This window comes from Erpetoichthys calabaricus, chromosome 8, assembly GCF_900747795.2.
Source record: "Erpetoichthys calabaricus chromosome 8, fErpCal1.3, whole genome shotgun sequence".
NCBI classification, from domain to species: Eukaryota; Metazoa; Chordata; class Cladistia; order Polypteriformes; family Polypteridae; genus Erpetoichthys; species Erpetoichthys calabaricus.
The window spans coordinates 166,113,434-166,138,360 of record NC_041401.2 but is presented as its reverse complement, the minus strand read 5'-3'; the positions used below and the strand labels follow the sequence as shown (position 1 = coordinate 166,138,360).

Here is a 24,927-nt window from a genome sequence, read left to right as displayed (position 1 = left end):
ACATAAAATATATTCAACAAACTAAAGTTTGTAATGGAAAACTGTGTGGAAACATAATATTAATTCAAGTATTGTAAAAAGCCTATAAGGCAAAATTAGTGGAAAGCAAAAATTTAAATTGCTTTGTGTAGCAAAATATAGCTTGCAATTTCTCAGTATGAGACCTGGTTGAGGTGTTATTTCAACCTATGATAGATTAGAAGGCTAGTTTACTGACCAGAGGAAAATCCCTCAGACCAGTGTGTAAATAAATGACCATTACTATCACACAGTAAAATCAAAATAAGTTAATTTACATTTTACCAGCACCCAGCACTGGTAAGTCTCATTTATATAAGAATTTTTACAACTACAATTTAAAAAATGTGTTGTAATATTACATAAAATATATTACCACAGTACCACTACATCAAGATTAATTGTACCAAAGGGAGAAATGCTTTACAACATGTGAAGTAACTGCAGAAAATTTAGTGAGCTCATCTTTTATTCAAATTCTATGTACACAAGTGTCATACTATACTTAAATTCTTCCTGTCTGTCTCCCTAAATATTTCTTCTATCTGCATGGAAGGAAGAATTGTTTTCATTCAAAAGATATGTACTCAATATATAATTAAAGCAAAACAGGCTTGTTCCAATAGTATATAGTACACAATTTTCAAATCAGTTTTTGAAGGTAATTAAAATATCTGAAATAATGATAAGGGTAACTTGGTTGATTTTTAAAAGTAAAATAAAAAGGGCCTTTATTTATATATATATATATATATATATATATATATATATATATATATATATATATATATATATATATATATAAAAAACATGCTACACAGGTGTAAATGATTATTCATAGACAACTATTGTCCATAGTGCTTATAGTGAATGGTCAACTTTTAATTTAATAATTATACCAACCTTGGTGCCAAATGTGGTGAAATGTGACATAACTGGTCATTTTTATTTGTAGGTCACATTTCTGGTTTCTCTATAAATTGGCTGGTTGCTTTTATAAATATGTTTAAAAGACATTTCACCACCCAAGCTAAAGGATCAGAAAATTCAAAAAATATGACCAAACTTCTTATTCCAAAGGTTTGCTTGTACAACTTCAGTTTGGTATGTTTTTCTGCATAGCACTGATATATGTCATCTATTTTGCAGTGTATTGTACTACACTAAATTTAAAAAATAGGTATCAAATAAGTCAAAGACATTTTAAATATGTTTACATTCTTTACAGAAGCCCCAGGGAATGTATTTTTTTTAAAGTTAGGATTAAATTTGTTACCATTCATTGAAATTACTGGAATTAAATAATGTAAAAATTAAACAAAATGCTTGAGTAAAAAAATGTTTTGCTCATGAAAATGGTCCATAACCGTCAGGCTTACTGTATATGGAAGTCTGAAATCCTTTTTCTTTATAAGACAACTGCTGCCTAATTTGAGACCCTAATAAACAAACATTTTAATGTTTAAAATATTCATGCATCTTTAATAATAGAAAACTAAAATATCTCCACCACTGGAAAAATACAAATTAATAATCCAATAGCTTTCTTTAAATTATTAGAAAATTAGCATTTTGATCTGATAATGAGTAAAGACACAAAATACTTACAGTTTTTATACCATGATGTTTCAAAGTGTATTTTCTTGTCTTAATTTAGTATGAGCAATAAACAATGTATAAGCAAACACCAACAGGAGAAACCATTTGAAAAAGTCATCAATGGAAATGTCATTAAAAAAACTGTAAAAACTATTCTTTTTAAATAGAAAAAGCAAAGCATCTCCAGAGTGAATAACAGTGGCAAGCAATCTAGCCTGTCTTTATTAGCTGCCTCCAATCAAACATGTTTGTGTTTTGGTCTTCTGAAGTATTTCACCTTCTTAGAAATGCAGATTCTCAATGGCCTAAAAGTCCAGTTCCTAAAAGACAGAAAAAAAAAATCAAACAATAGCATAAAGAAGTAGATGACTTAACCTTTTTATGACTGGAATTTCCCAATGTATTTTCAGCTGTTTTACACAAAGATACTCATAAAAGACAAGTGTTTAAAAGAAGCAACATCACTTTGGAAATAGGAAGGAGAGATATTGGTGTATTTTTTGGCAAAATAAGAATTAAGGTGAACAGCACATTTTTACTCATTGTTCATTATTTATTAGGCTGTGCTAACATTGATCCCCATCATGTTCCTTCAGCCTGAACACTAACAGTAAGATGTTTTAACATTTAATGTGTTACTTTGACTTGTCATAATTATGTTCTGAAAAATGTAGACATCTAAATTGAGATTTAGACATTTTAAATTACATTTTAAAATGAACAGACTACTCTGAATTCTAATTTGAGATATCTACATCATCAGGTTTGTGATATCTACATTTTTAAAAAATCAAGCCCGAATGCAATGAGATGTCTAAACTTTACTTAGAAATGTACAATATAGAGGGGGTTTTCTACTGAAGTCTAAGGTGCTTTCAATTTCAGACGTCTACAAAAAAGACATATGTGCTAGAAAAAGTCTAGAGAAGAAAGCAACTAGGCTGATTCAAGGACTTCGGGTTAATATGTTATGAAGAAAGATTTAAACAGCCGAGCCTTTTCAGTTTAAGCAAAAGGAGATTAATAGGTGACATGATTCAAGACTGTTATTTTACAATGAGTTTAGCAAAAACATGGGGACCCAGTTTTAACTTAAAGATAAACTTCTTACAGATATGAGAAAGTTTTTCTTCCCACAGAGACATAGACACTTGGAATAGTGTGGTAGACAGTAAGACTTTAGGGAATTTCAAAACTCAACTTGATGTTATTTTGGTGGAATTAAGTGGATAGGACAGGCGAGCATTGCTGGGCTGAATGGCCTGTTCTGATCTAAATCTTTTCTTTCCTTTGCTCTAATTAAATTTCAACAAAAACATAACACATATCTGTAATTATATTTTGTAATAACAGTCAAAAAAAAATATTCTCAATGACGTTTTAATCAGTTAAAACTGCATTTAAGATAGCATTTTAATTGTCTTTAACTTAAATACATTAATCGCACCTTAAATTCAAATTCTGATTATAAGAAACAGTTATAAATACAGGTTATATAAAATGAAAATTAGCATGAGACAATACATATAAAAACAGCTTCTCAGAAATACTCTTGCAGTTGGTGTACAATATTATATTAAGAAATTGGACAAGAAATGAAAAGGCTGCATGTCCAAATGCCAGCTCTGAAGTCAGGTTGCATGCCAGCCCCTTAACCCGGTCCTATTTAAAGGAGTGACATGTCATAGGAGTGACATAACAAAGGAGTGAAACCTCAGATATAAATTTCAAAGGAGTGACAACCATCCAAGTGGTAGGCGAGGCTACAACGATTTTTTTTGGTGAGCGTACTTTCAGTTGTGTTCCTGCTCTCTGTTGTAGCAAGATAACAAATTATTGAAATAAAATTTGAATCATAATTTGCCACTCCTTTAATATGGTATTTATGTCACTCCTTTGATACAGACACCTTTAACTTGTCTGAATTTATATATTTTTAAATTACCTTGAAGTGATCACACTGCTGGTGTTGTCATTTGTAATAATAGGTGCAAGACACATTTAGAATTAGGCAACAAACTAAAATAAGTAGTTCAAGAAAGGCTTTAAAATAAATTGACAACCTCAGTTCACAAACCTTAACAGAGGATATCAAACTGAAAGCAAAAATTACAAAATCATGCTTTTTTTTTTTTTTTTTTTTTTTTTTTTTAGGAACTAAGTATGCATACTATATTATAAACAGCTCATTTTAATTTTACAATGTAGGAGTCTTACCTTTAAAACCTTCTTCTGGCATACAGACTGAAACATAGAAAGCTAAATGTTATTTAAGAAAAGGTAAAACAAGATAACTTACCAAAAATGCTGATATCATTTAAAATTAAAAAAATCACTTTATACAAACTATGCATTAATGCGTTAATACAAATTGTATAGAAGGATAATCACCAATTAAATAATGCACTTGATTAATTTTATTAGTCACAAAAACTGAAACTTTTACCTTGCAATACATCATCCATTGCTGAATAATCGGCTATTGGCTCATCAGCCTAAAAAAAAAAAAAAAAAAAAAAATCAATACTATATATTTATAATGCTTAATACGTGCTCAATTATATCATATACTATAGAAACCTAAGAAAGCAATGCTTAGCCTTTACATGTTACTTAATTCATACATTTTCCTTTTTAATTTGTTCCAAGTAAAAATTCATGTTACTTGGCTCCACTATACTATGAATTTGAACTATAAGTGCATTTTAATCAAATTAATGTTGACAATTCTCTTGAGTTCTACAAATCAGTAGGAGCATATTATGTCATTGTAATGACTAACATAAAAAGAACAACTTGAAATCCTTTGAGACGATTAACCATGAAATTTAAAAACCATATTTTTGTAATACCTTTGCACTGGAATATATGTTTTAGCCAGTGTGGGGAATACAATAATTAATGATACATACAATATGTATACATGATTGTTTGCCTGAAGCATTTGGGATTTTTAAGATGATGTTTGAAATTGTGGCAAACCTTCAATAATAATTTGCTCCAAGATAATAGCTACTGTCTTTTAATTTCATTAACCATATCATGCAAAACCAAAATTACATGTTAGCATGCATAAATGACATATGTAGTTTTAAAAAAATGCTTGCAAATGTTTGTAATTTTGCCAAGAAGTGGAAACTTTGAGCCCACTTGAAGTTTTGCTGCATTTTTTAACATCTGTGATAATTTGCTTTTAAATATCTTAAGCAGGATTTAAGCACAGGGCTGAAAATCTCTGTATTAAATAAGTATGTTTAAAGTACATTATTACAGACCTTGAGAAATATAACAGACTCGGGAACAACTCCCAAACTACCCAAGGTTGCAGAATCTTCAGTCAAACAACGCCCGTCAACAGAAAGATTTTGATCAAATGGAGCTACAGAAAATGCATGCATAATCTAGAGAAAGGCAAAAACATTAATGCAAAATAAAGTGATACAATAGTATTTAATACACGGAAAATAGTTTTATGCAAAGTAGATAAAAAATTTCAGGAAAAGGAGTGGCTTTATACAGCACGCATTTCTATGGACTACATTATTATATTATTAAGATTATTATTTTGCTACAGCTTTGAATTTATTCAGCTTGAATTCAATTCAGTTTAATTTTTACTTTACATTTTCAGATATTATTTATAAAGTATTCCCCCTTTTAATAGAAGTACATTAAAACAATGGTTACCATGCAAGTAATTTTCAAGTAATAACTGAGGAGAAGAAATAGTTTCTTGATATTATATGCGTGACAAATAACAACTACAGTAAATATAACAAATATAATAAATGTAACCTTATTTTTTCAGAATAGGTGTTTGTATTCTTTGCAGCCTACAATGTTGACTATGCTAACCTAAGAACTGTAAATACCTACTGTACACAGTGTGACAATTAAAAAACACCTGACACCAAAGTCAGTACCCATGCTCTCAGTTTCTGTTTTGCAATTGGTTATTAAAGTAAGAATGGTTACTCAGAATACTTTCCAAAATTGTGAGTTTGTACAGCTGTATTCCTGAAGTGCTTACAGTATCCTTACATTTTTAAATTCTGATCCAAGTCTGGCAGTACCAAATGTAGAACTGCTATTATTACTGCCCAGTTAAAGCAAACATTTTTCCCTATTCATGTTAGCAATTTACTGGTAATGAGCACATTTTAAAAATTCATCAAATTAATTTTTTACCTGTATCTTAAGCTCTTTCAGTGTCTGATTAGCTGAAACAATAAGTGCCTTTTCGCCTCGAACCTTTCTATGTCGAGTACTTCTTCTTATTCCTTGCTTCTGATGACTAATAAATGAACTACTGAGGGTACATGATCCTGAAGATGGCACAGATAGCTTTTGGCGCTTTGCTCCATTGTTAATCTGGTGAAAATCAATATGTCAAACATATTAAACACATTCAAAAGACAGCAATAGTACATTAGAACCTTAGATTTTTACTGTATGGTACTACCATTTTAACATCTTAACAGAGTAAAGAGGCACTTGATGAGTCATGATAAATTATTATGTTTAAGTCAATGCCAGGGTGACCCAGTGACCACAAACACATTAAAACTACAGCAAGACTGTCTGGTTGATGAAAGCAACAATACCACATGAGTTTTATTTTTTTGTAAATCTTAGTAACTGTGTTGGGAGATTTTTCAATTCTTTGTGGGAAAACTACTTCAAGCAAACTGATGTCTGAATATAAATAAAATGATTGTTAGGTAGTGAATAGTGTACATGAAACATCAAGTATTTTTTTAAATGCAGTATTGTAAAACTCAACCTGGTTAAAATCTGGATCGTTGTCTCCTATTTTTACTTCTCTTTCATCTTCAGCTTCTGAACCACTCACATTAAGCTCTGGTGCAGCATCTTTCATTATCTATAATAAAAAAAATATATTATTAATTGATTTACTTGCCCAAGGTCAGAACAGCAGTATGACTAGTGAAAAACACTTTTCCATTTAAAATATGCACAAAACATTGTCAATGAATTATTAGTTTAAAAAAATATTAAAAACTTGGAACTTGTTTATTGACTTTTTTCTTTGGAGAGGTAAGAAAAACTTTTCACCAGCTTCAATGAAGAGGAGAATGTAGGGATGCAAGGAAAAATATGTTAATAATAGGTCTCTCTTTTGTTGCCAAAACTGATCTTGACTTGCACTGGTTTGATTCAATTAAACATTAATCAGTCCATAAACAATAAAATTTGAATTTTATTGTATTACTTTTGATATGTGCTTTGTGAAATTCCATTTTACTTCTGCTCAATAAGAAAAACCCTAACCCTAATTAAATAGTCCATAAACAATACAATTTTAATTTTATTGAACAACTTTTGATATGTGCTTTGTGAAATTCCTTGTGTTTTCTGCTCAATATGAAAAACATTAGATCACATAAAAACTGATTTAACTGACTTGTTCTATCACCCATATAACAATAAGAAAGTCCAAAGTAAGGTTAAAGACAAAATTAATATAAAATAAAAATAAAACACTTATTCTTGACACTAGGTGATATAAAAATATATTCTTGTGATTATCTGGAATAGCAGTAATACAGGTCTGACAAACCAGTATTTGTAAATTAAATTTTTTTAAAAATATTTAATATTTAAATTGTAATATAATTAATATTATAATCTTTAATAATAAAACCTAAAAATAAGGTATTGCATATTTAAAAAACAATCAAAATATAAGTTTCATTTAATGCTACATTTTCACTGATTGCTTTTTTGATTAATGTCTATTATTGTGTGTCAATTTAAGGAGTATTTTATGTGACCAGACAGAATTCCAAGTCTGTCAACAAAAAACAAAATACATGGTTAAGCACATGCCAGCAATTCTCTAACTGTGCTTGAAAGTCTGAAAAAGGAAGTGTCCATATTGTTACACTTCGAAAAAAACAACATTGTATTTAGCTGCTTTGTTGGTCATTTGTTTCTTGCTCACTTTTCTTTCAATAAAGAAGAAAACATGTAATACTTACTATATATTATATAAATATTATATATATTAATTAAACAAATCTCTCCTTGCAAAACAACATAGTCAGAAGACATTCTAAGAATCATCTGTTGACTGACAGTGAAATTTATAAAAATATGCAAATACTAAAATAAGTAAAAATGTGTTATAAGATACAAAGAATACTGCTGAACAAATTGTATTAAACAGATAATGTGGCATTGAGAAGATGAATGTTTGGTTAACAATTTTGAATCATACAAGAATCAGTAGGCTATACATTAAACCTAAGTGAACACAGTGTAAGTATAGTCACATCTTCACAATCACAGCTGTTGATTTTATCAGCAGCTTTTAAAACATACAGGTTCAGGGGCCATGTCTCTTTAGACTTGAAATCTTAAGGTTTAACACTTCAATGTTTTCTGTACTGACAGGTGTGGTTATGCCCAGCTACATCTTTTCAATGTTTAATTAAATGTATTCTATTGAGTTGCATTGCACATTATTATTTTTTTGACTTATGGATTTACTTATAAAGTACCTTTTATGACCAAAACTTACAGAATAATTTAATATAGTACCTATATTACAGTGCATGAACAAATCCATCACACTGACATTCATACAAGATTAAGAATTAACTTTGGATAAAAGCATGTTCTAAATAAGTAAATAAAATTTACAAATAATAACTGTACCTTTGTATTGTCCACAATTTTCCTGATATACACTGTTGCTTGTGTATATTCACGTAAATCACGTTGCTGTTGAAAAAGCAAACCTTCCCTACATTCTAAACAAAGATCTAGATAAAAGATAAACATAAAAAACATGTTGACATGAAACAGTGATGAGTATTAGGAAAGCACCAGCTGAAGATAAACCAAGTAAATATTAACACATAAAACTAATGTTAATATTTTAGATCATTGTATCCATTTCTCAATTCCATTTTCTCTCATGTAAACCGATTGGTTAATAATAAAACTTTTGTCTAAAATTATTTATTTTGTGTTCATAAGAACTACTTAAGAATGCTTTGAAATAACTTCATTTTTTTTTTCTTGGTCTGGAGCATCCTGACTGACTTATACAAGAAAACCCTCACATATGATATTACCATTTGATACGTCTTGATGTCTAGTTATGAAAGATTTTAAACTTTCTGGAGTTTGTTGTCCCACAAACATCACATTTTTGGATCATATTTTGTGCAGGAAAATAAACTATTCTAATAAAGAGTAAACCAATTGGTATATTCAGTAAAAATGATCAGAAGGACTTGACTCATGCCACAATCAATCAATCCAAGGAATTCACCCACTGATGAGAAATGAGGATTCAAAATTATTCCTTTTCACAAAACTTTAATATAAAAAAAAAAAAAAAAAAAAAAAGGGATTGGTAATATAGGCATGTGGGGTGTCATTTTATGCTATGATGAGGTCTCCGATTATGAATATGATCATAGTTTTGATATTTCAAACATTGGTATGTGGGGTATCGTTTTAGACTACTTGAAGGTCAGTGATCATGAATATGATGTTATTTTTGATCCTTTATTAATTTTTTCTTATCAATCGAGGATATTTAGACATTAAACATTTAAACTGACATTTTAATGTTAAATATTTGACACTATTTTTGTTTATTATTATTACTTCTACCTCACAAAGTAAATAATTTACATTTCTTATCACCCCAAATGACAGTGACTTATGCTAAAACGCTTTTTAAAATTAAAATTGTATTTTTATCAAATCTATGTATTACAAAAGAACTTATATAATATGATAATTAAACAATCAAGTGTAAGTTTTAGTAAAACAAAACATACACTTGATCCCATATACCATAGAAACCACCTTAACACATCCATTCACTTATTTCTATTTAACATTTTAATTCGGACACTGAGTGAAAGTCAGCCAAATATTACTGTTATATTAGAGTCAGCCAAATATTACTCAGATATTACTTAGAATTCATGAAAATAAATTAGATGCCCGAAGGTCTCTTTATGAGAAACAATAAATGTAACTTTTCCTTGAACTCTGCCAGAATGCAGACTTACAGATGCACATGATTATCACTATATTTTGTTTTGTTGTATTCATATACAGTGCAATCAGAAAGTAATCATATCCAAGATACATTTAAAGGCCACCTCAAATCGATTATATACGCGTTTCTCCGAGCCTTTATTATCCTGCCGCAGCTCTTGCAGCTCCCGCCACAGCTCTTGCCACTCCCGCCGCAGCTTCTCACTTGTCTTCTCGATTGTCTTCTCGCTTGTCTTAAGCATATTATTTCTTTCTTTTTTTATATCATTCTTTATCTCTTGCTTGAGCTCAGCGATCATCACCTTCAGTTCGGACAGATCATTTCTGTTTTCGTGCACCGTAGGTGAAGCGGCGGGCTCTATTACAGCCAATGTTCCCGGCTCGCGAGGAGTAGGTGAAAGCCCGGACTGAAAGGCCTTTTCCAGTTTCAAGTGATCTTCTCCAATCGGTGAGCTATCGTGACCTGCATCACTTGCACATTCGCTCCCATTTTTGCTCTCAACTGGAAACAATGCAGCAGACTGTGGTCCAGAGGAGTCTGGGCTTTCGCCGGTCTGTTCCAGGTTAGTCTCTGATAGGCCGTACCTTGAACATGAACTTGGACTAGCCTGTCTAGGCTTGGATGTAACTAAGTTTCTTTTTTGACCCCCCTTTCTTGCCGGCCATGTTTATATATGCTTGGATATACTGTAATAGAACCCTCGGGTTTGATAAATATAGGATACCTCAGGAAAATAAGAAATAACAACACCGCTGCTAACGGAGCTCAGCTTTAGTTGTCCATCTCCCGCAATGGAAGAGACCAAAAAATTGAGGAGCATATTCAGGAAAATGTGTCTAAACTGAGCATATTTGCCGATCAGCTGGAGGATGTTAAGCAGACATTCACGACTCAAATTGAAACAGCCGAAAATCTAGCATCCACCGCTGATGGAAAAGCAACAGCTGAGAATTCCGAATGCAAAAAACTCTGAGACAGACTTGCTGCTCTGGAAGATGGATGCAGAAGGAATAATATTAGAATTGAAGGTCTACCTGAGAATCGTGAAAGTCCAAACCCAGTGAAATTCGTAGCTGAACTATTCTCCAAAATAACTGGAGAGGACTTTAAACCAGACACCGAGATAGCTGCAGCTTATCGCATACGGGGATCGAACAACTCTAAGCATAGAACTTTTATTGTGCGCTTCGAGAAGTTACAATCAAAGTTAAATGTAATGTCACTTCTCAGACAAAAACAAGAGATTATGTTTGAAAATAACCTAATTCGTATTTTCCCCAACTTCTCACCCTTAACAGCTACTAAGCGTGCATCCTTTTGTATTAAACAGCGCTTACTTAAAGCCGATATCAGATACAGCCTCTTGTATCCTGATAAAAATTGAAAGTGGCGATTCAAGGCAAACATTACATATTTACCAGTAGAGAGGAAGCAGATAAAGAGTTAAGAAAGCTGATCCCGACACTTTCCTGAAATAAAACCGTGAGTTGCACCCTGTCATGGCATCGTAAAGAAGATATCACCGGCTGTCTGATCCACTTGTAGTGTCACTGGTACCATAATTATACATCCTTTTCCCTTCTCGGTCACTATTTGTTTTTATTTTAATTACAGTTATACACGTTTATGTATGTATGTATGTGTGGAAGAAATTAAATTAGTAACCCTTTTCTTTCTTTCTTTTTTTTTTTTTACTATTCTAAAGGAGACTGTTTAACACCATTCCCTGGGTTTACTATCTTAATATTTCAAGAATATTTAAGATTTTCTTATTTCTTTTTTTATATTTTATGCTTATAGTATTTAGACTGTATTGGCAATAGATCTCTCTATTTTAACTCACATACACCGCTGCTGGGGGCTTGTTTTGTTTTGGACGTGCTCTGTCTCTAGGTATGTCAGAGGACTGGGACTTTGTGAAGTGTGGTTCAGCCTCATGTGGGGAGGCAAAGCGGGGTGGGGGGGGGGGGGGTGAGAAAGAGAGCAAGCTATCTCTAATCTTCTTTTAATCCTTATAATTATAATTACCAACGTAACAACAGACTGCAAGGCAATAACCCCTGGGAAAATTTGAAATTAAGGTCAAAGCAGTCTCACTTTTGGTTAAGACTACAAAATGACATCAAAAATTCAGAATCATTGTTCCCAAGACGGGACAGTTAATTTTGTGAGCTGGAATGTTAAAGGCCTGAATTACGAATTAAAAAGAAAAAGTATTCTCTCACCTAACAGGTCCAAATTCTAAAATAGTATTTTTACAGGAGACCCACTTATTAAGCAATGATCAGTTCCGGCTTCAAAAAGACTGGACTGGCCAAATGTTCCATTCCAGCTTTACAAAAAAAAAAACTAGAGGTGTGGGAATTCTCATACATAGAACAGTCTCATTTGTAGTATCAGATGTTGTATCTGATCCTGAAGGGAGATACATCATTGTTATGGATAATTTATTTAATTGTAAAGTGATTTTGATAAATGTTAATGTACCCAATGTGGACGATAGGGAATTCATCCAAAATGTATCTGCATCCATTCCCAATGTGAACACTCATAAAATTATAATGGCTGGGGATTTTAATTGTGTTTTAGGTCTCCTGCCACAGGGGCGATGACATCTGACACTGCAAAGACAATTACACAGTTTGTAACTCACCACAACTTATCAGACCCCTGGAGATTTCTAAACTCAAATTCAAGAACATATTCCTTCTAGTCACCAGTGCATCATTGCTACTCAAGAATTATTTTTTGTAGATAACCATTTCTTGCCTACGATTAAATCCTGCAAGTACAACGCTATTGTTATCTCCGACCATGCCCCTCTGATCCTGGAGATAAAATCATTATGCCCCACATACTCATCTCGCAGATGGCGTCTTAACCCACTTTTATTAGCAGACGAGAACTTTACAGAATTTATATCAAAACAAATCATTTTTTTTCTAGAGACAAATATATCCTCAGAGATCTCTGCAGGGACACTCTGGGAAACCCTGAAGGTCTTCTTAAGAGGGCAGATTATCTCATATCATTCCCACAGAAATAAACTGGAAAGCAAGCAGGCATCAAAGCTAACCAACAAAATTACTAGAATAGATGAACACGCCAGGTGTCCAAGTGAGGCTCTTCATAGGAAAAGGCAGGCTCTGCATTCAGAGCTCAACCTCTTAACAACTAAAGAAACTGAACAACTCATTTTTAAATGAAGACATCATTACTATGAACATGGAGAGAAAGCTAATAAGCTTTTAGCTCAACAAATCCAAAAACAAGAAGTTCGCAATGCAATCCCAGCAATTACCAACACAAACGGAGACATAATCATTGACCATAAAAATATAATGCACACATTTCGAGACTACTATAAATCCTTATATTCTACTGAGTTTAAAGAAGACAACATACAATCTAATGCATTTCTGGATGCATTACAGATACCACAAATAGATACTTTTAGTGCAGAGGAATTGGATAAACCTCTCGTGCTACCAGAATTACTAGATGCTATAAAGTCACTTCAGAGTGGAAAAGCAGTAGGCCCCGATGGCTACACTGCCGAATTTTATAAGAAGTTCTCCACGCAGCTAGCTCCCCTCCTATTAGTAACATTAACAGAAGCTAGAGACAATAGAATTCTACCTCAAACCTTTCGTCAAGCATCAATCACTGTCTTTCCTAAACAAAATAAGGATGTATTACAATGTGCATCATACAGACCAATTTCACTTCTGAATAATGATGTTAAAATACTCTCCAAAGTCCTAGCTAGAAGGATGGAGAAAGTGCTGCCTTCAGTAATATCACAAGATCTAACTGGATTTATTAAAGGCCGACATTTAGTGTCCAATCTTAGATGCCTTTTTAATGTAATATACTCACCCGCAAAGTCAAACATCCCAGAGATTTATTATCCTTGGATGCAGAAAAAGCATTTGATATAATTGAATGGAATTACCTTTTCACTACACTGGAGAAATTTGGGTTTGGCCCGAACATTTGTGCATGGATTAAACTACTGTATACCAATCCAGAAGCTTCAGTTTGTGATTAACAACATTAATTCAGACTACTTTAAACTAGAATGTGGTACCAGACAAGGATGCCTCTTGTCACCACTACTTTTTGCAATCGCCATTATGCCACTGGCAGTTCACTTTCGAAATGCTTATGAGATAAAGGGGATTATCAGAGAAGGAGTTGAACAGAAAATTTCTTTATATGCAGATGATATGGCACTGTATATATCAGACCCACAAAATACTGTACCTACAGTCCTAACAGCACTAACAGAATTCCAAACGATTTCTGGTCTCAGAATTAATTTGACTAAAAGTGTGCTCTTCCCAGTGAACTCTCAAGAACACAGTATTAGATTAGACACCTTCCCTTTTATCATCACAGATCAGTTCAAATGTCTAGGGGTAAACATCACAAGTAAACATAAAGCTCTTCATCAACAAAATGTTGCTGTGTGTATGGAAAAAATCAAGCAAGACTTGCATAGATGGTACACCCTTCATCTCACTCTACCTGGAAGAATTAACATTGTTAAGATGAATATCCTCCCTAAGCTTCTCTTTTTATTTAAAAATATTCCAATATACTTCAATAAATCATTCTTTAAGAAATTAGATTCAACCATAACCACATTTATTTGGAATTCAAAACATCCACGTATCCAAAGAGCGACCCTACAAAGGCCAAAGGCAGAAGGTGGCATGGCTCTACCTAACTTTCAATTTTACTACTGGGCAGCAAACATACAACATATTAAAACCTGGACATTGACACAAATAGATGAACATATGCAGGCTTGGTCTGCAATAGAAATAGAATCCTGCAGTTCACCTTTATATTCCTTGCTTTGCACCCCAATAAATGCAAATTATCACTAATATACTAATAACCCAATAGTGCTTCACTCACTCACAATATGGAACCAATGTAGGAAACATTTTATGATAGAGAATCTTTTATCGGTGGCACCACTGCACGAGAACCACCTTTTTCAACCATCGCAAACATATGCAGTTTTTAATGTCTGGAAAACATTTGGGATTAAATCACTTAGAGCTCTGTACATAGACAACTTCTTTGCATCCTATGAACAGTTACATTCTAAATTTAACTTTCCAGCAACACATTTCTTTTACTATCTTCAAATTAGAAACTTTGTTAAACAGAACCTGTCCAATTTCCCTCATCTCCCTCTATGCTGGAAAATATATTCATCAGTCTCAAGGACTTAGACAGCATCTCTGCAATATATAAAACCATTTTACTGTCCCTCCCTTTCAAAGATCCAAGAGGACAATGGGAAAAGGATCTCTCCCCCAACATATCAGAGTGGAAGGTAGCAATGCAGAGAATTCACTCGAGCTCCATATGTGCAAAGCATACAATTATTCAACTAAAAATTATACATCGAACACATCTGTCTCGCTTAAAATTGTCCAAAATGTTTCCAAGGCAAGATTCAACCTGCAAACGCTGCAATCAAGTTCCAGCCTCACTGGGTCACATGTTTTGGGCCTGCACCAAAATAACATCATTTTGGACCAAGATTTTTAAATGCCTTTCAGACAGCCTTGGTGTCACAATACCTCCTAATCCACTAACAGCTGTGTTTGGTGTACTTCCAGATGGGCTTAAAGTGGAGAAGGACAAACAAACTGTAACTGCCTTTACTACACTATTGGCACGTAGACTTATCTTGCTCAACTGGAAGAATCCTAACTCTCCCCTTTTAAGTCAATGGACAACTGATGTTACATATTATTAGAAATTGGAAAAAATAAAATTCTCACTTAGAGGATCTGTGCAGAAATTTTTCCAAACCTGGCAGGATCTAATCAATAACATTTTAGAATAAGCTTTTAAAGCACTGAGGAAGCAGATTCTCTCCCTGTTCTCTTTTTTTTGTCTTCTCCATTTATCTATATTCACTTATTACTTATCTATTTGCTTATTTTTACTAGGTTTAAGTTTTATTCTGCTGGCCATGCTCTCTTTCTCAGGGGTGGGGGTTGAGTTGTTTTCAATCCTATTCTTTGTAAAATTGATGTATTTGTATGGAATGTTGTGTGATTTCAATAAAATCAAAAAAAAGTATTCAGATCCTTTCACTTTCTTCACATATTCAGCTGTCTATAAAAGTTCCTACAGTTGACAATATGTCTCCGAGCAAAAACCAAGTTACAAGGTGGAAGGAATTGCCTTCAGGGCTTAGAGATAGGATTATGTTGAGGCAGAAATCTGGAGAAGTCTACAAAAATATAACTGCAGCATTGAACATTCCCAAGACAACAGGGCTTTGGTAAGAGGAATGACCAAGAACCCAATAGTCATGGTGACTGAGTTCTACAGAACCTGTGTGGAGACAGGAGAAACTTTCAGATGGACAACCGCTACACTAGCACTACTAGCAATGCTCCAATAATCTGGGCTTTACAGCAGAGCGTCCAGACAACACATTGAACCTGTGTGGAGACAGGAGAAAGTTTCAGATGGACAACCACTACACTAGCACTACTAGCAATGCACCAATAATCTGGGCTTTACAGCAGAGCGTCCAGACAACACATTGCAGCCCACTTGGAGTTGGCAAAAAGGCACCTAAAAAACATTCAGACTATGAAAAACAAGATTCTTTAGTCTGATAAACTCAAGATTGAACTGTTTGGAGTAATATCATTTCAGTGTTGAAGGATGGACGGTGACAGCATTATGCTGTGGGGTTGTTATTTCCACAACAGGGACAAGGAGACTAGACAGGGCTGAGAGAAAGCTGAACAGAGCAAAGTACAGAGATATCCTTAATGAAAACTTGCTCCAGAATGCTCTAGGCATCATACTGGGCCAAAGGTTTACCTTCCAACAGGACAATGATCCTAAGCACAAAGCAATGACAACACAGGAATGACTTAGAGACAATTCTGTGGATGTCCCTGGCAGAGCCTAGACTTGAACCCAACCAAACATCTCTGGAGAGACCTGAAAAATAGCTTCCCCATTAATGGTCTCTATCCAAACTGACATGGTTTGAGAGGATCTTCAGAGAAGAATTGCAGAAAATTCCTACATCCTGGTGTGCGAAGCCTGTCATGTCATACCTAAGACGACGAGTCTAGGGCATAAACAGGTTTCAATGAAATACTAAGTAAAGGGTCTAAATACTTGTGTCAATTTGATATTTCAGTTTTTTATTTTTAATAAATTTGCCAAAATTTCTAAAAAATTGCATTCACTTTGTCATTCTGAGGTACAGTGTTGCTTCATGAGGGAAAAAATGCAGTCAAATAATTTTAGCCCAAGGCTGCAACATAGCAAAAAAGTGAAGGTGTCTGAATACTTTTATTAGCACTATATGTAAAAATACAAAGTGCACATGATTTAGAGAAATATGAAGTACAAATGATATACAGAAAATAAACATTCCATAGGAAAACAGTGTGCCAATAATGGGAGTTTTACCTGGGTCAGTCTGAAACTCAATATGTAAAGCATCTTGTTGAGGTTTGTCTGTAGTTCTGGAAAGTTTAATCGTCTGATCCACAAGAAAGAATCTGTTAATGATTTCCCATTCGCTGGGCCATAAAACAGCTACACTGTGCAAAGAAAAGTATAGAAGTAATTAAGAGAAAGAATCAGGCAAAAGGCATTACTAAATAACACTCAAAATGCGGACATAAAATGAGGCAATAGCAAAGCGGTAAAAGCCAGATGGACAAATGATTCTCCTCTCACAACAAGTCTGTGAGAACTGATTAAACTTTTCACATTGAACATGTTTTCCAAATGGGTTTACAACTAAGTAAATTTCTTGCCTGTCAAATGGTATCCAGATGCATTCATCTTGTTTATTGTTCAATGGTTAGGTGTGCCAGCTCAATTTTTGTAAAAAGTCGAACTTTTTCACAAATCTCGGTATATTATTAAACATATGAAGCAATTAATTACAGCTTCATATAACATCAACAAATACATAACTGAAAATACTATCAAAAAATAATTTTTATATTAAACTAGCAGTTGAAATTGTCTGTGCCACGGATTGAGGGAGTTTTTCTGGACACTACAGTTCTTAAGGGATAAAATTGTTATTTTGCAGCTTTTTGATTTTTCCTAATACTGTATTTCTGTCTACAGAAAGCATATTTAAACATACTGTTAATTATATAGTAACACAAAACAAAGTCAAGTCAATGCATTACTACAAGCCAAATTTAAAATTAAATAAATAAACAAATATTGAATAGTATCCATACAACATATTACAACACTGTTTATTGACAGCCATCCAACTGGCCATTATACTAAAATGTAGATGTACTGCGAGAAAGCTTACATGATACATCTTTACCTTGTGCTCATCATAGTTCCTCATTTCAAGACAAGTACTAGATGCATGTTTTTCTTCTCCATTTCCTTCCCTTCATCGGGGTATTATTGTAGGTTTTATATTTGTTTAAATATATAATTCTGGGTCTGATATCTGTATGATGGTATATCCATGATGGTATATGAAGGGTAAATATGTTCTCTAATTATAGCAATGGTTGGAATTTTTATTCCCTTACTAATTTGCATACAGCAATAAATGTCCTAAAATAGCCCTGTACAAAAGCTCTCCAGCAGCTGTAAAAAGGCAGTAGCTGCGATCTATAAGAGAAGTAATATTTGACCACACAGCAATTTCAGTTGCTTAGCACAATCTGTTAATAGTTTGCACACTTATACTTATGTCTGTCTTAGAGTTTCTCTAGACACCAAGTTCTTATGCTGCATGGAAAATATATGCATGTTAGACTAATTAGTTACACTAAATCTGAATTGTATGAATGAATGTGAATATATATGTAAATGTATTGTAAAGGTCTGGTGTCACATGCAAAGCTGGAACCTGCTTCACCCAAATGTTCTCTAAAAAGGCATATGAATGGTTAAAATGTTTTAAAATGATCTACATTAAAAAGCTTACTTTAATAATTCCTACCATAACTAACCAATTTATGAAACTGATTGTATGTATGATTGGTATAAAAGAAAAACAGTATCTATAACCACATATACTGTATTTAACTAAAAAAATACTCACTGTTTTGCGTCTCCTTTGGACATGGACTCATAAGTAAACATTAAGCCACCATGAGGACAGAGTAGAGCACCATTTGCAACTGATGACACTGGGGTGCATCTTCCAGGTCTCCTGCAAATCATTGCAACTTTAATTAAAAATTACAAATTAAAAAAAATATACATTTTTATCTTAGTTTGCCATAACAATACTGAAATGTATGTATTGTAACTATTAAAGTTAAACATAATAAACAACATTAGAACTTGTACAAAAATAGGAAAAGACGAGGTTATGGCATATTTCAATATGAAGTTAAAAAGAAACACGCAAATGAGCATGTGGCATCACATTTAACCACAACTTTTCTAAACAAACCATCCCTGGAACTCCCATGAAGGAACACAAATTAAGAGTTAAGAAAATCTGAGGACTAGAGAGAGATTGGGGTGGACTTCAGGAAGAAAAGGAAAGCTGTCCCTAGTAATTACTCATAAATGATGAACTTGTGGAGAGGTTCTAAGGTTTTATATTCTTGGGCCTCACACACACACTTCAATTACTGTCATAAAGGCATAGCAATGACTTTTCTTCCTTAAAAGATTAAAGAGAGCAAGGCTGCCACAGGACCTTCTTGTGAACCTATAAATCGATGCAGTGTGGACAGTGTACTGACCTACTGCATAACAGCATGATAGTCCAGTTGCATGAGACAAGAACAGAAGTCTCTGCAACATTTCACCAGAACTGTACAAAATATCACTGGCATACACTTGCTGGAAGATGAGGACCTTTACTTGTCTAGGTGTCAAAGCAAATCCTAAAACATCATTGGAGACCCCACCCATCTGGCACATCATTTCTTTAAATTGCATCCCTCCTGGAAACAATTCAGGATTATCCATTCATGAACAACAAGATTGAACAACAGCTTATTTCCAAGAGCTGTTAAACTACTGAATATATCCTAATTAACCTCTATCATGATTGCTGTTCTCTGTAATACAATGACAATAAAACCTTCTTATCTTATCTTGCCAATTTTTTGAGCAATTTGGTGTGGAGAAACAAAAGAATCAGGGTAACAGTGTCTCAAAAAAGACTGACTGAAGAAGAGTACCAGAATGAAAGTGAAGGCAAAAATTGTGAGGCTTAATAAAATGTGGATCAAGAAGTTGGTGGTGGTGGTGGATGACAAGGATAGATCTCTTGACTATGACACTCCAACATGGTGAAAACTGGAGAAAGAGAACTCCAGTGATACATTTGAAAAAATAATCACAAATACAAAACATATGCAGTATTCAGTTTTAACAGTTCTTAATTATGTACGTGTACTTTTCGTTGGCCAAGCTGTTCCTCAGAGATGAAGAAAATAAAAATGCTACATATTTTGTGGGATATGGCCTGTGCCATTAAACCAGTTACTAAATCAGGCTAGGGAAACCTTTTCATTGCATTACTTGTAGAGAAAAGCCAAGCAAAATGACACCTTTTCTTGGCTAACTAAAAAGATTGCATTACTTGAAATTCTCATGCAAAATAGAATTATCTTTTTGACTACCATCATCAAAAAGCCTAATCTTAATAAGCCATTCATTTTTAACATGATTTCTCAACCAAAAATAAAGTAATGCAGCTATGATTGTAAATTTTAGATTTATGAGAATTAATGTTGTAGCCAAATACTATATATCAGAATGTCCAACTCTGATCCTGGAAGGCTACCATTGCTGCAGGTTTTCCTTCCTGCCACCTTCGTTGTCAGTGACTAATTTCTGCTCAAAACACTCGCAGACCAAGTTACTCACAAACCAAGGTTTTTCTGTAACAGAGGGATCTGACTCTTAAATAGCAAGTGAATTAAAATGAAGGCAAGAGAAGTTAATTAGCAGGAAAAATTGGTCACTGATTAAGAAAATTATGAAAACTTATACAAACTGTGGTTCTCCAGGTGCAGAGTTAGACATCCCTGTTATATACACTTAATACTTACTTACTACTTCAACATACAAGTACAGTAGAACCCATTGACTTTTATTATAATTCTTAAAAGCTTTGCCATGAATACTGTACTGAGCACGTAAATACTCTATTTTTAACCTCGACTGTACCGAGCAAACTGTTGAGGAGCTGGTGACTGTGGGTCTGCCTCACTTATTCTTCCCCAACTGCATCCCTCGGCTCTTGTCAGTGTGTTGCCACGCTGACCGTGTACACATGCTCTGCTGTTTTGTTCACTTAGGATTTTAATGTTTATACGTTTCAAATTGCTGCAGTGAACTGCCAGAGGTAAATGCTTGTCTTTGACCACTGTGAATGGTGTGCTTCCTTGGTGATGTTGGCTGATCTCTCCATTAGTGCATTTAAATGCACATACATAACTGGGTAAAGATGAATAACTTGATTATGCCAGAGACCTGGTTTCTCAATAATCAGTGTTTACATGTATAAATAGTATTCTGGAGTTCTCCTTTATCAAAATGCCCTAAATATGCTTTAATTATAGGTTTCTTTTACCAGAAGGCACACAGCAAACTCTTTTCTATTTGGATGTGTGATTGAGCATTGCAAAGGACGCAGCACGTGTGCTTCTTTGCCTTATACTCAGTGCTTCTGGAATAATAATAATGAAGGTATATTTAATTAAATATGTATTGAATTAGGTAAGTCATTGCTTTAAAAAGTAATGAGCAACATAATGCACATCACACTGCTGATTGTGTTGCCGAGTTTACCACTGTACATTCAGCTCATCAACACAAATATAGTGATTTCTGAAACACAGACAAATTACTTAAGCCAGGAGAAGGAATAAAGCGATTGCCTGAATATTTGCCTCTGAAAATGTACTTTGTGGACGCTTCTAATTGTGGCTGCTAAAAAAGTGCGTGAAGCAAATACACGTGTAGGCTTGACAGAGTGTAATATGTGCAGACTACAAAAATCCTCAACAATAATAAACCAGTTGAAGGTTTACATGGCCACATAATTAGTTTATTTGCAGAGAAATCTACCTCTGATAATAATATTCCTCAGGGGCCAAAAAATCCCAGGTTCTCTGATCAGAATAGGGGCATATTAGAAATCAGATTTTAGTGACTAATTGGGTTATTGAAGCAAATGTAAGCACGATGTGTCAGCTCCTACTTTCTGTGCGCACCGATGACACTACACTCCACCCATCCACAGTGTAAATTCCACCATCAATAGAAATTGGACTGTTGTGGACTCACACCCAAAGCATCTCAGTTCAAAGATCTGTGTTGTTGTGAACTGCTGGTGGTGGCCTGTGAACTAGTGTTTCTGGGTCAGGGGCAAGCTTATTGTGGTGTGAGCTAAATTGAGAACTCTATCTGTCAATCACACAGAGCCTGTCCCTAACCACTGTGAGATACACATTTCTGGTGATCTTTCATTGTGTCAGCCCCCACCTTTCTTAAGCAGCGTCGCCACTATAGCAGCCATCTATATATATAATTCACTAAGTCCATGGCAAGCAAGACAGAGCCCTGCCCACCAACAATTCACTAAGCAGCTGACCATGGCACGCAAGACAGAGACCATGGGATACGCATGAAAGAGCCCCGCCCACCAACTCTAACCCTCCTCCTGAGTCCACCCTCACTCTCGAGGCACGCAGCATCTCACCAAACACCGCCTCAGTCACTTTCGTCTCTGCTACAGTCCACTTACACCTCTGAGCCACGTTGACTTCTTATTGTTCTTTTCGGTTCCAGCTGCTTTTCTATATATATAATCCGCCAAGTCGCCTGACCATGGGATACGCACGCACGCAAGACAAAGCCCAGCCCGCCAACTCTAACCCTCCTCCTGCGTCATGGGGTACGCATGCCAGAGCCCCGCCCACCAACTCTAGCACTTATTGTCGCCGGTTGCATTAACAAGCAACCTTTGTGGCGTCACATGCATGTACTTACACTGACGACAAATATGACAGCTCTTCCTCACGAACAAGATTTTGTAAGACGGGAAAAACGGAACACCTGCAACATTACCTTCACATTGTTTTCCTTTTATTTCTGATCCTGTTCAACAACTATGTGGCGACATCGACTTCTCAACTGTGACTCCAACAACTCAGTACGCAAGCTATATTAAGCGTCACCAACGAAGACTCGCTACACCTTAATGTACAGGTACTGAAACTTATCCCTACCGACGAAGTAACTTTCACCAGCGTTGACTCCATCGTCACAGACGATCCCGCACATCAACTTTCATTCCCCGAAGAATTTCTTAGCAGTCTTACTCCCACTGGCATGCCTCCCCATAAACTCAAACTTAAAATTGGTTCATTCGTCATGCTTCTCAGAAACCTCATGCCAGCAAGAAGTCTCTGTAAAGGCACTAGACTGACTGTTACCAGCATTCACCGCAATGTACTAGAGTGTAAAACAATCGCAGCGGCTACCTCACAAACTGTCCATATTCCCCGGATTTCCCTGACCCCATCAGATTCAAATTTGCCTTTTACTTTTACACGCAGATAATTTCCTGTTAGATTGGCCTTTGCAATGACAATTAATAAGGCGCAGGAACAAACTTTCAAAAAGATATGCCTGTATCTGCCAAAACCAGTTTTCAGCCACGGACAATTGTATGTTGCTCTCTCCAGAGTTCCATCTTTTCATTCACTCACAGTCGTATCCTCAAACCCACCCCATTTGGACAACTGTGTCTTTCAGGAAGTGTTCACCCATCAATAAATAATTATGCGGCGTATGTTACGCCGCAGGTTGGCTAGTATTTATTATTTTCTCTGTTCTCATGTTGTATAGTTTTTTGAAAAGAAAATAAATACACCCCAGAAAACTAGCTTTAAAAAATAGCTGTCTTAGGTTGAGTAAGACATATACACAGGACTTTATTTTAAACACATTTGTAACAGAAAAATTCAGCATAAGGATACAAAATATGTCACCTGATAAATTTTCTCCATTCTTCAACAAAAAACAAAGACACAATATACAGGTGATCTGTCTCCTTTAGGAAAAATATAATGAAAAACAAAATATATATTATTAAAACCAAATATTGTTTAGGCAAGTGTGAATGTTAAACCTTACTATTTCAAGTCAAGTTAAGGTGCATTACACTGTAAGAAAAATAGTCCAGTAATTGTTTACTTGTAATACATGACATTTTTCTGACTTGGCATTTTGCAGGTGCTTTGCATTTCTAGCTTTATATCTATCTGTCTATCATGTATCCACTGCAACAGTGAATTTAAATGTATTCTGAATTGTAAAGATGTTTTAGGGATAGATGGTGTTGAAGCCTGGGCTGAAAAAATAGCGTAATAGCCAAGATTGGTTTATTAGTGTGAAGGATCTTTTATCAGCCCTGCAATGCATGCTCTAACACATAGAAAAAATACACACACTGGGTCAATTACACTGTAGTTGTGCTTAAATGTGTTTCTGGAGTAACAAGGATAAATTTAGAACTGCAGTCGATATATTTTAGTTCCTTATCAAAACAGGCAATTGTCATGTTGAGCCTGCATGTATTGTAAAGCTGTGAACTGCTCATAAACCGTTTGTTTTAAAATTGGACTTGTATTCCTAACAACCACCATCACTGTCTTAATTGTTTAGACTTTTTAAATAATGAATCTGACATGTTATTTTACTGTGTAATTGAATATTATTTTAATTAGGATGCCTAAAAAGCAACAAACTCTTTTTAAATATCCAGTTTGAAATTGTTTTTTTTCTTACCTCAGAAATGTATTAATACATGTTCTAATCCAGTTCACAAAACGTGCCATTATATTAAATTATACATCAAAGCATACTGTTATTATTACTTTCATTTTTAAAAAGAAGTGTATTACCGTAGGCCATTTTTGTAAACTGGGTCGATTTTTGTCCTGAAAAAGATTAAGAAGAGCCATTTTCTGATCATTTGCTATCATTTTGTTTAATGCTTCACTTTCTTCACACTCTCTTTCCAATGTCTAAAAAAAACATTAATCAGACAAAAGTTAACGATTCTATTGCATCAATACACCAAAACTTTCAAGAAAGTGCCTTGCACCAAATCCTTTCTTTAAGAAATTGCTTTTTATGAACAGTATTTAAAATAATACACAACCCACAGCAAATATAAAACTGCTTCATCAATCTATTTTGAACTGGTAGCAAAAACAAGGAAAAGAGGC

At 34.3% G+C, this 24,927-nt stretch overlaps 1 protein-coding gene across 3 annotated transcripts in view; it reads right to left on the bottom strand.

Annotated features, from left to right (window-relative positions):
• Nucleotides 1-1,471: 1,471 nt before the first annotated feature.
• usp48 (ubiquitin specific peptidase 48) overlaps nucleotides 1,472-24,927 on the bottom strand; it is an 81,867-nt gene continuing 58,411 nt past the window's right edge. For all 3 annotated transcript variants that reach the window (XM_051930369.1, XM_051930370.1, XM_051930371.1), the window contains 11 exons: nucleotides 24,601-24,723; nucleotides 23,686-23,747; nucleotides 18,762-18,872; nucleotides 17,138-17,271; nucleotides 8,299-8,405; nucleotides 6,401-6,499; nucleotides 5,806-5,988; nucleotides 4,893-5,018; nucleotides 4,064-4,112; nucleotides 3,835-3,861; nucleotides 1,472-1,937 (listed from right to left, as the gene is read on the bottom strand). In XM_051930369.1, the coding sequence (XP_051786329.1) occupies nucleotides 1,915-1,937; nucleotides 3,835-3,861; nucleotides 4,064-4,112; nucleotides 4,893-5,018; nucleotides 5,806-5,988; nucleotides 6,401-6,499; nucleotides 8,299-8,405; nucleotides 17,138-17,271; nucleotides 18,762-18,872; nucleotides 23,686-23,747; nucleotides 24,601-24,723 (1,044 nt within the window). In that variant the 3' untranslated portion in view covers nucleotides 1,472-1,914. The remainder of the gene's footprint in view (nucleotides 1,938-3,834; nucleotides 3,862-4,063; nucleotides 4,113-4,892; nucleotides 5,019-5,805; nucleotides 5,989-6,400; nucleotides 6,500-8,298; nucleotides 8,406-17,137; nucleotides 17,272-18,761; nucleotides 18,873-23,685; nucleotides 23,748-24,600; nucleotides 24,724-24,927) is intronic.